This window comes from Lactuca serriola, chromosome 4 (assembly GCF_051521515.1).
Source record: "Lactuca serriola cultivar US96UC23 chromosome 4, Lser_US96UC23_V15, whole genome shotgun sequence".
In the NCBI taxonomy this organism is placed as follows: Eukaryota; Viridiplantae; Streptophyta; class Magnoliopsida; order Asterales; family Asteraceae; genus Lactuca; species Lactuca serriola.
Window position 1 is genome coordinate 146,368,487 of NC_136411.1, and position 11,731 is coordinate 146,380,217.

The 11,731-nt window shown below is 33.8% G+C and overlaps 1 protein-coding gene and 1 pseudogene across 1 annotated transcript; both read right to left on the minus strand.

The window, feature by feature from the left end:
- LOC145098890 (uncharacterized) lies at nt 1-779 on the minus strand. The gene is made up of 3 exons (XM_079036485.1): nt 647-779; nt 514-594; nt 1-194 (listed from the first exon to the last, which is right to left on the minus strand). Exons 1-3 carry the CDS (start codon nt 777-779, stop codon nt 1-3), a joined length of 408 nt encoding a protein of 135 aa, XP_078892611.1.
- A 2,099-nt stretch (nt 780-2,878) lies between these two features.
- LOC145102709 (mitogen-activated protein kinase kinase kinase 20 pseudogene) lies at nt 2,879-4,515 on the minus strand (annotated as a pseudogene).
- Nucleotides 4,516-11,731: the final 7,216 nt, after the last annotated feature.

The following is an 11,731-nucleotide window of genomic DNA, read 5'->3' on the forward strand; positions in this document are numbered from 1 at the left end:
TTACAAGTCTGGGTTGCTAGCGGTTTTTTCATTGAAGCTTCCTCCAAAGGGCAAGAGGGAATCTTTGATTCTTTCTAAAACATCGGATGTGTCAACATCAAAGTAAGGCTGGTAAGCAGCAACTGTGAATACCTTGAACCAACCACTACTTTGTTGTGCTTCTGATGAACCAGATACTGGCTTTGAGAATGTATCTGAAGAGAAAATATAACAAAGATTACATCTCTAATAAGTCTAACTGATAGTTATTCATTAGTTGGTAGTTTGCTTGGAGGATTAAAATAACACGAGTCTTGTCTTCCAATTGGCTGAGGTTTTAGATAGGTTAACTAAGTCATGATGCATTCAAATCCAGAAGAAACTTAAAATGCTAGTAATCTAAGCCCTAAAACTGATGAAGTTTATATGGATTTAACTATGTAGCTGAACTAAATGAGATCCATTAACTGAAGTTACTAAATTGCAGTAGATAGTTGAAAACTAATAAGATGCTTCAAGAATTTAAACACACACGATCGGCATCACAGGGAGGTCCAGAAGCGCTTGAGATCTTGCATTGTGTTCCAGATGGGGGAAAGGTTTGGAGAGTTGAATCTGCAACAACCAACAACCAAATTAGTTAATGCTTACAATATAATCTAGCTACCAACGAATAAATTAGGGTTCAGATCTAGTATCGAAGTGATGAAAACGCAATTCAAGAAGAAAAGAAGAAGTTTTACAGGAACAGATCCAGAAACATTCTGGTTGTCAATGGTTGTGTAATTTCCGGACTTCATCTTGAATTCCCCTGTATCAAAAGTATGGTACCAATCCGGAGAGTATTTCTTCTTTGTTTCTGGATCTCTTATCGGCGCTGAGCTCCCATACCTTAACCCTAACTCGTCTTCTCTCTAGCCGCCACCATCCATTCGGAGTTTACCCAGCCGCCATCTTCACCCCTCTTACTTCCTCCACCGCTGCCAGCCTTTTGCCTCCACCACCGGTGTTGCGAAGCTGTTGTTGAAGACGTGAACCGCCACCCCCTTCACGCTCGTGTTTCGATCGGCAAGGCCACCGACGACCTCTTGAGGCTCTGCCGACGCTGTTCCGGTTTTCTTGCTTCTCCTGTTACCTCTCCGCAGCAAGAAACCGACATTCGCTGCCTGCCGCCTCGGAGGTTGATGAGCTCGTGGTGTTTCTGTTGTCACCGAAGCACGGTGACGAGTTCAAGGCTTGTATTCCGACAGGCTTGTATTTCACGAATAGAAGCGTGTTTCAGATCATGTTTGCGTGTGGATGCTTGACTGGAAATCATGGGATTTGTAGTTGTGTTTAGAACGATGATTTTTAGAGAAGTAGGGGGAATCGGTGGTGGTGTTATATGAAACTGATAACCTAAATTAGTGGGATATTGATTGATTTTGTTTTCTTTTACCATAATTAATTATAGTGTAGATTATTCTTATACCCTTTTATTATTTATTAGTGATTTAATTATTTCTTGAATTCTCATTGGTGCATTTAGGCACACAGTACTTGCTAAAAACATTTGAACCTAGCTCTCTCTCTCTCTCTCTCTGTATATATATATATATATATATATATATATATATATATATATATATATATATATATATATATATATATATATATATATATATATATATATATGGAAGGGTTATTTGAAAAACAAAAAAACCCTAAAAATCATAAAAATGCATAAAAAAATACTTAGAGATTACAAAACTTTTTTTTTTTAATTTTTTTATAAAAAAATCGCAAGTTTTTTAATAAATTCGCTAAAAAAAATAAAAAAATCAATTCTTTTTTTAAAAAAATTAAATAAAAAATTCGAAAAAAAAAATCAGCGAATTAATTTAAAAACATGCGATTTTTTCATAAAAAAAGTTTTGTGATATCTAAGTATTTTTTTGATGCATTTTTATGATTTTTAGAGTTTTTTGTTTTCCGTAGAACCTAAACCTATATATATATATATATATATATATATATATATATATATATATATATATATATATATATATATATATATATATATATATATATATATATATATATATATATCTTTTTTAGATGAAACGATAAAAAACATGTTTGACCGAATTTACACTTACTCTTTTAATGATAAAATACTCAAGTATCCGAAGTATGTCATCATAATTACGATGTATGTCACCATACTCTAATGTTTTCCTTTTATTGAAATATAATATATTCTATTCGGTCAAATGTTGAAAGTAATATTTTCATTGAAACAAGGATACATATCCAAAAAGAAGCTAAAAACAGAAGTTCGAAAATACATCTTCACTTCAAACCTTTCGTAAAAGATATGATCATAAATCCCATTGATGAATAACCATTGCAGAAATTTTCATCTGAATCACTTGTTCATAATGAACTATAAATAATATGCATGTCATTTTCACTTTCAATGAATTCCTGGAAAGTTTGATGCCAATGAACTCATGCTTGACCACCATGGAAATGAGTCCAAACGAGTATATAGTTCCTCATGTCATGTTCATTATCGTATATGATTACAGACCAACAAAGCTATATTTTGTGTCTCAAATGACCAAAAAAGTTAGAAAGATTCTGTATGCAGTTTGTCTTCACATGTTCATATGATAACAGACCAACAAACCATATCCAGTTTTACACACCAAAACTCCAAAAACATGCAACAAAATCATCTAATAAGATACATATTTTACCTAAAAAGAACTATGCTTAATATTAAGGACGATTCATTATTGTAGAAAAACCAGCTATCAAAAAGGAAACAAAAAAAACATTCCAATTCTGATTTCTCACATATATAAGGCAGAAAGTAACACAAAGAACGAATCTGATTTCTACAAATAATACTATAAGTAAAAATCAATGTAATCTGTATTTCAAATATGGCTATGGAACAAAAGTATGATATAACTTAACATCATGATTCATGAACATATACGTACTAAGCTAAACTCCTGAAGAAATGGAGAAAGTAATAGGGTATTGATGTACTTCATTCAATGGTACAGTGGTACCATTTTCTTCTACAGAAAAACAAGAAACATCTTCTTCAGACCAACAATGGAGTTCATCTTCAGAAAAATAACTCAACCCATCTGAAAACGACAACATACTCATCTCATCATCATCATCATCATCATCATCATCATCATCGTTTTCAGAAATGACAGATAAACAAATGGCATTTATGTCCAAAACTTCACCCAACTCTTCAACTGTATCATCATCTTCTTCATTATCATCACCGACTCCTTCCAGAAATGGATGAGCTAAAAGCATCTCAGCCGTCCATCTAAAACAAGCTTTCCTCGAGAAACAACTCTTCAAGAAACTTCTCCCTTCTCTTGATATACTGCTCGGAATTGAAGGTGATTCGTCGTTGTTGTTTTCCATTTTCGAGTTCCATGGAGGTTTTCCGGTGAACATCTCCAGCACGATGCACCCAAATGCCCAGATATCAGACGGAGCTTCTTGGACGCCGTCGGTTTGAAGTTCCGGTGAAAAATATATCGGGGTGCCTCTCTGATAACGGACGACTGTGCTTTTCTTGCTCTGTTTTGCCCTTTTTGCTAACCCCAGATCGCCAATTTTAGCCGTGAAATCACCATTAGAGGAACTACCGATGAGTAGAATGTTTTCAGGTTTTAAATCGCAGTGGACATACCCGTTATGATGTATATGACGTAATCCATGAAGAATTGACCTAGTATGACGTTTGACATCCGATTCCGGCAACCCATTTTGACCGGATTTTTTGATGAGATCAGCTAGGGTTCCTCCGGAGCCATACTCCAGCAGCAAATTGTACACCATTTGTCCATTCTCTCCGGTTGTAATCTCTTCCCCAAAACATCTGATCACATTACGACACCCTCTCAGATTATTCAAAACCTCTCTCTCGTTTTGAATTGAAGAAGAAACAGAGACCTCAGCCGATTTCACAGCCATAATTGGTGGGTAAGAGCTGTATCTCGATTTGGGTTTCTTCAAATTTGCAAGAAATACCGACCCAAAACACCCTTTACCAATCAAACAACCTCTAAACCATGCCATTCCATCGCCATACTTGCTCTGTTCAAGCACCTCATGTTCTTGCTTCCTTCTCTTTCTCTCATCGTTCACGACCCAACTCTCGGAACTGATTAAACTCCTCTTTTTCTCATTCCCTTTCTTCAAAACCGAATCCATTCCCAAATGCTGTAGGTAATTTGATTACGAAAGATAGGTCGACAGATTAGCATTAACAAAAATAAAAATTGACTACTTTATCTTGAAAAAGTCGATCAATCTTTTCCCCTTTCTTCTTGGTTGTCAAGAATTTAAAGAAGTGAGAGTATATTCGATGAATTTAGGGTGAAAGAGGGTTATGAGGTGAATGAAAGAAAAGAAAAATTAGGGTTTACGAGGGTGGGGTTGTGAAATTTCGTTGTTTCCATGGAGTTTCTAATTTTAGTCATATGGGGGGATTGGCAAACAAGCAGCCGCGTTTTCGTTGGAGTTGAAAAGGTAGGACATACATAGGAGGACACTAGTACGCCCTTTTCTTTTTAACGGAATAACTGTCACCCTTTGTCATTGTTTCCATTTTCAACTAAATACATGAATTCCAATATATATAGGAAATTGCATTTACGATGTTGTTGCAATTAAAATGTCTTACATGCTGCTTATATATTATACTTTGTATTATGATTAAAGTGTTGACGTTAAATATTTTTGTTATTAAACAGATAAGATAATAAACATAGACTGTATTGCTGTTATTATTGTTAGTCCCTAAGCAAAATGATATTTGTATTTGAGGCATTAATTTCGAACACGCTGCATCTACACTTTGTATGACTACGAAATGAATGTTTTCTATAATTAATGACTCGTTTAACTACAACATTTCGAATGTCTTTAACACTACATGTCCTTGTAGGAACATAGCTTATTTAATAGTAAGATTGCAATAACTAATTGCAAATTGTTGGAATTTGTATTAAAGTATTGAAAAAAAATGTGTTGGTTGGATTTATTGTTCTAACTAGGAGAATGTCCGCGCGTTGCATGGGATATAAAAAAATATTTTATATTAAAAATAACTAAATCATTGTTATTAACAATTAAATATAAATTTCATAAAAATATAGAAAATGATTTTTAGTATTGTTATTATGTTGAATTATATTATAAAAGATAAGGTTGGAACTTGAAATTGTTTTGGATAACAAAGTTATATCATTAAAGTAGAAAAAAAATTAATTTTTAAAAATAAATAAATCGTTATTGTTATCTATTAAATAATAATTTCATATTAAATTAAAACGTTTATATTAAATATTATCATTTTTAAAAATAAATAAATCGTTATTGTTATCTATTAAATAATAATTTCATATTAAATTAAAACGTTTATATTAAATATTATCATTATGTAGAAAATACGATAACAGAGACATCTTTTTATCTATCTTAAATTTTATCATTGTGTACAACATATGATAATAGAGACAACTTTTTATCTTAAATAGTAAAAAAATTGTTTTTTATCATAAATATTACCATAATTATGTGGAACATATGATAATAGTGACGTCTTTTATAAGGTTAAAACTTTAAATTGTATTACATACAAGGTTGTAAAACTTGGCTAACACAACCAAATACTCGGCATGTTACTTAAACTCGACCTCCAATGGAAGCGAGTTTGCCTAACTCATCCAGAAGACATTCAGATCCTTATTAAAGTCGACCCAAATCTAAAAGATACGATCCAAAATCATTTTCGAAATTTTGAAATTTAATTGGTCACTTGTCGACAAAGACAATCTCACCAAAGAATACACTCAACGTCTTACAAAGTTAGATGCAAGGAAGATCTCATGGCTTAAGGGCTGTTTGGCAGGATCTGAACTTTTAAGCTTTGAATTTTTAAAAGGTCTGAATTTCTAAGAGGGTCTGAATTTTTAAGATCTGAATTTTTAATAAGCCGTTTGGTTGGAACCTCTGAATTGCTATTCTGAATTACAAAAATGACCATTTTACCCTTTGTATTTTTTTTGTTGAATTTAATGTTTATGTTTATAAAATACAATTCTCTAATAGGAAAAGGTGAAATTAATGATTCTAAAATAGAGAAATCAATAAAAATACATTGCTATTTCTTATATTTAACACCATATAAAATCCAAATTAAACACAAATCCAAAATACAACATAAATTCTTTCAAATCCATGAAAACATACAAAATACCTTGGTGTGATCAGCAAATCTATTAGAAAAGGAAAAGTGATTATGAAAAACAACAAATGTTCAAGCTAAACAAAATTATTCATACTCTTTCTCCATCATTACATGAAACATGCCCTTTGATAGCCTCTCAATTTTTTTTCCAACATTTCAACCTGCAATTGATAATTCAACAACAAAACAAATAAGCTCAATGGAAATATATACAATCATTAATGGAAGTATTTTCATCGACTTCAAAACCGAATTGATCATTATAAAACAAAAAGGGATTCGAAAAAGAAATCCCTGAAATTTGTATAAGTCCAGTTAATTCACATTCCAAAAGTGACACCAACATCTTTACAATTGAAGTACATAAAAGAAACACCCACATTCAAAACCTATGCACAACTCCAGAAAAAACCCCTCTAAACTCGATCAATCAACCAAAAACCCGGAGAAATCTGAAGGAAGAACACAACTTCAGAAAAAACATCTCCGGATTTAAAAATCGAGTTTTAGGGCTTCTGATTTCAGGAAAAAAAAAACTAAATAACAACCATCTATGAATAGATAATCGATTTTTACGGCAAGAAAGAAAAAACCTTACCTAGAACCGGTGGGAGGGTGAAGGGGCGGTGGTATCGGAGTCGCTGTCGGGGCTGTCAGTGCCGGCGTCGCTGGCGGGGCTGGTGTCGGCGGCGGAGGGAGACCGACGGAAGGTTGCAGATTGGAGATGGAGCGGGAGGGAGAAGGGGTGGTGTCGTTAATGGAGTAGAGAGAAATGAAGATGGTTCCTGAAATGTTATAAGGGGCAAAAAGGAATACGCGTCTTTTTTTTTAATTCAGACATGGTTTCACATCTGAAAAATTAAGAGGATTTTTATAAATTAAGAGGATTTTATTCAGATGCTACCAAACACACTGAATCTGAAAAATTAAGAGATTGCCTCTTAATTTTTCAATTAAGAGGCAAACAAACAACCCCTTAGTCCCTTTAAAATATTTCACAATCTTTCCTATTTATAGAGGAGAATACATCTTGTTTACTCTCACGATCAATGTGGGATGAAGACATTTTAATTAAATTCATTTCTTTATTTCCCAATAATTTCATTTTGTTAAATAAAATATTAAATAATAAAAATAAAACGATATCCAGAAATTTTATTGTTCAATAGTTTCATTTTTCAGTAATCTCGTAAGTTGCTATAAAAAATCAAGTTTTTATTGAATAACTTTTTGTTAAATCCTAAAATCATAAATTCAGTTAGGTACTTAATATAAAAGTTTGTGTATATGCATTTTCATGATTCAAAATGTCATTATAAAATGAATTCATTTATAAAATATAATCGAGTATATATTTCATGCTTTTGAATCAAAGTGATTTTTCTGACAATTATAGTTTTATGTTTAGGTAGATTTTGTGATAGCCGTCAATTTCCGGTCAAGTCAAAGTCAACTGAAATCAACAAGTCAAACTGGTCAACTCAACTAACCCTTGCGTTCTAGGACTTACGTTATGTAATTACTAAACAACTCGCTATTCTAATGAGAGATCATAAATCGAAAAGTACGTACATCTAGATCTCCTTAACCTAAAATTATGGTAAGTGGCGAGCCAAACCGATAAAACAATGTTGCATACTCATCGGGAGTGTGTAAGATCCTTAAACAAGGCTTAACAGGGTTTACGGACCTATCTTTGCGAAGCCGGACACTCACAAATGTCACACACGAAACCTCTCTCAATCGTTTTCACTCTATCTCTCCTTATTGTGAAATCTCTCCCAGATCTCTTTTCGTATGAGAAATCTCTCCAAGTATGTGAAATCTCTCCCAAATCTCTCCAAGTATGTGAACTCTCTCCCAAATCTCTCTTTGTATGAGAAATCTCTCCAAGTAAGTGAAATCTCTCCCAAATCTCTCCAAGTATGTGAAATCTCTCCCAAATCTCTTTTCGTATGAGAAATCTCTCCAAGTATGTGAAATCTCTCCCAAATCTCTCTTCGTATGAGAAATCTCTCTAAGGATGTGAAATCTCTCCTAAATCTATCTTCGTATGAGAAATCTCTCCAAGAATGAGAAATCTCTCTCAAATCTCTCCCGAATCTCTCTCAAAAGTTCCCGTAACTTTTGAAGTCATTCGGGTCATCCCGACCCTTAACCGGGTCAAAAACCACTTGAAACGGGGCAAGAACGGGCAAAAAGGGCTTAAGGACCCGAAACCCTCTTAAAAGGGTCGAAGCCTCTTAGGACCCGAAAGTCCTCTTAGGGACCGAGACCAAGAAGACCCGAACCCGAAGGCTCCAGGAAGAACCGAACCCGAGGGGTCCTCTCAAGGCCGAACCTCGCATACACCCACCCGAACCCGAGACTACTGTTCATTCGGTTCATTTCGGGTCTGACCACCTTCGCTTCTAAGACTTCGGACCGAGCCTTCGCCTTCGCCTCTCACTTCTGGTTCGCCCCATTTCGCTTCCGGCTCGGCATCAGTAGGGACCGAACCTCGGCCTAGGACCGAGAGGTCTCGCTGGAAGTTCTTTTTCTCCCGGTTTTCGTCTAGTTTTGCGTTTAAGGCCCGTTTTTAATTATTTTAATGTGGGATTTTCACCCAAAACTTTATTTTAACATATAAGGCCCCATATTTATTAATTATCCACGTTTTTGGGGATAAACCTTATCCAAGAAGAGTGGGTGAAGTACAAGAGGATGGAGTGTTGACTTTGCTTCAATCTATGACACAAGCAACCTCCCATACCCACTCCATGTCACTATTCACCATCAGCCCATACCTAGTCATTTCATGGTACTTTCCCACCCTTTTTCAGCCATACACTTGGTCAAGGGTAAGAAAACTCTCCTCTCTCCTCACTTCTCTCATTTTCTCTCATTTCACCAAGAAGATCAAACTCTTTCCTCTCTCACTTCCTCTCTCTAGAATTCGAGATTCAAGGGCTAATCTTGGGTTTTCCTTCACATTTGGTAAGCACAATTCATTCTCCTTATGATCATTTCACTTCTTTCTACTCAAATCATGGATATCTTACACAAACTCCATCTTAATCGTGTTAGATCTTCGAATCTTCAAGTGATCCTTCAAGTGTTCTTGGGTTGAACACTTCTCTTCTTCAACACTTATCTACTGAAATACTCAAGGTGAGTTCATAACCCTACATTTTCATGTTTTATCAAGTTTTTAGGGGGGGGGGGGGAATACAAGTTAAAACACCAAGAACATAACTAAAATTTTCTAACAACATTCATCAGAAAAGTTCAACTCCATTCACAGACTGTTTTGGACAACTTAAACATTTTTGTTTTCAAAACTGTTTTAGATGTAATTAGTTCCTGTTCTTAGCTTTAAAATGACTACTTGCACATCTCCATACGATTTTTCTATAATTTATGGTGATTTTTACAAAACTGCCTATCATTTCAAACACCAATCCGGACCAGTCTGTGATTATGGACTTTTTCACCCAAGTTGGAGGTCATTAAAAATCATGATAAAAATTATGAGTAAACTAGACACATTTTGGAAACTCTCAGAATTTACAGATTTATTTTTCGACTTCGTATGATTTTTCTATGACTTTTCTAAAACAGCGCAAAAAGGCTAAATTTAGTTAACAACATATAAATTTCATAACACTTTGTATTATGTTGAGCAAAGTGTATAACAATGAGTTCTAAATATTGAATGTGTTTCCTTGTTAGTTTATCATCATAAACTGAAACTTAGTCATTCATGATAAGATTATTCATTCATTTAGAACACGTATATTAAGCTATAATAAGCATAGTTTATGGATTCATAGCACTAATGCATTTTCATGAAAGAGTTCTTATACATTACAAACGTTTTGGATAAACTATAATAGGTATAGTTTATGTATCATTTACTATTCAAACTTATTTATCAAAGGTTTTCATTTTAGTTCACATAAATTTGTGAGTCATTCGCTTCGGGTTACTTCTAAAGTAACCAATTCAAAAAGTCCTGTAAATTGTAACAAGAATCTCTTGTAAGGAGAACGTGATAGTTGTGTATAAATCTATATTGGGCTTGACAAACCCACACCAGAGCTGCTTGCAACAGCTAGACCGGCAGGTTTGAGGTGACAAGTGTCATAACAGTTCCGACGCCTGAAGAACGTCGTATTACGAGGCCGTCTAAGTCAAGTATGGTTATGATAGCTCACATGTGGTATTAACAAATCATAAGATTTACGGGTTCTAACTTTAATTTAGCGAGTTATGTCGATTTAGCTCACTGAAATTACTTTAAGTATGGAAAAATACTTGTACGTCTTCATATCAAAAAGGGTTTTACGCCAATTTGAAACCACTTTCATATCTTTAAGTATGACAAATACTTTTTCATTTTCGGTCCTGGTATTTAGGACCACATAACTTTTATAAGGAAAATATTGGATTTTTCTTGGTAACATACATCTCTTTACAAATATCGATTTTTAAACTCTTACTGTCAAAAGCTTATGAACTCACCAACCTTTGTGTTGACACTTTTCAAAACTACTTGTATTCTCAGGAATTCAGTGAAAACAGGAAATCAACAACGTTTTGAGGATGGGACGATAAACGTCAATTAGTTCATTTTGTATCATAATGTAATTGATTCGAATCATGTAAACATATACTTTGATGTAACTTTTTCGATTATATTTATGATGGTTGTATTTACTTTGAGCACTATTATACTCGTTGTTGTGATACTCTACATAAAGTCCTCCACCCCCGGACGTTTCCGCCATCCTTGGTTTGGAGGTGTGACAGATTTTTTTTATATTTATATAACATTACGTAACTTATATTATTATTATAAACAATTTGAATAATCATGAGAGTTTCAAATGTATGTGGTGAAAGAAAAATGCTTCATTTATCGGTCCAAATTGATCAAACTCAGACCGATTCAGCTTAATATACCAAACCACATAACGTTTTTTCTATTGGAACTCGGTTTGTATATATTTTGTATTTTTGAATCAAATTTATTTTTCAGACAATTATAATTTTATGTTTAGGTAACTTATTTATAATATTATTAGAAACAATTTGAAAAATCATGGGAGTTTCAAATGTATGTGCTTAAAAGAAAATGTTTCCTTTATCGGTCCAAATTGATCAAACTCAGACCGATTCAACTCAATATACCAAACTACATAACGGTTTTTCAACTGAAGCTCTGTTTGAACCTAAAAAATCTTGTTCAAAACCATTTTCGGGATTCTAAAATTTAAATGGACAATTTCCAATAAAGACAATCTCACAAAAGAATACCCTCAACATCCTAAAAAGGTAGACATATGAAAGTTCTCATGGTTTGGTCCCTTTGAAACATTTCACAACCTTTCTTATTTATAGAAGAGGAAACGTTCTCTTGTTTACTCTCACTATCGATGTAGGATGAAGACATTGTAATAAAACACGTTTTCTTGTTAATAAAACATTATTCAA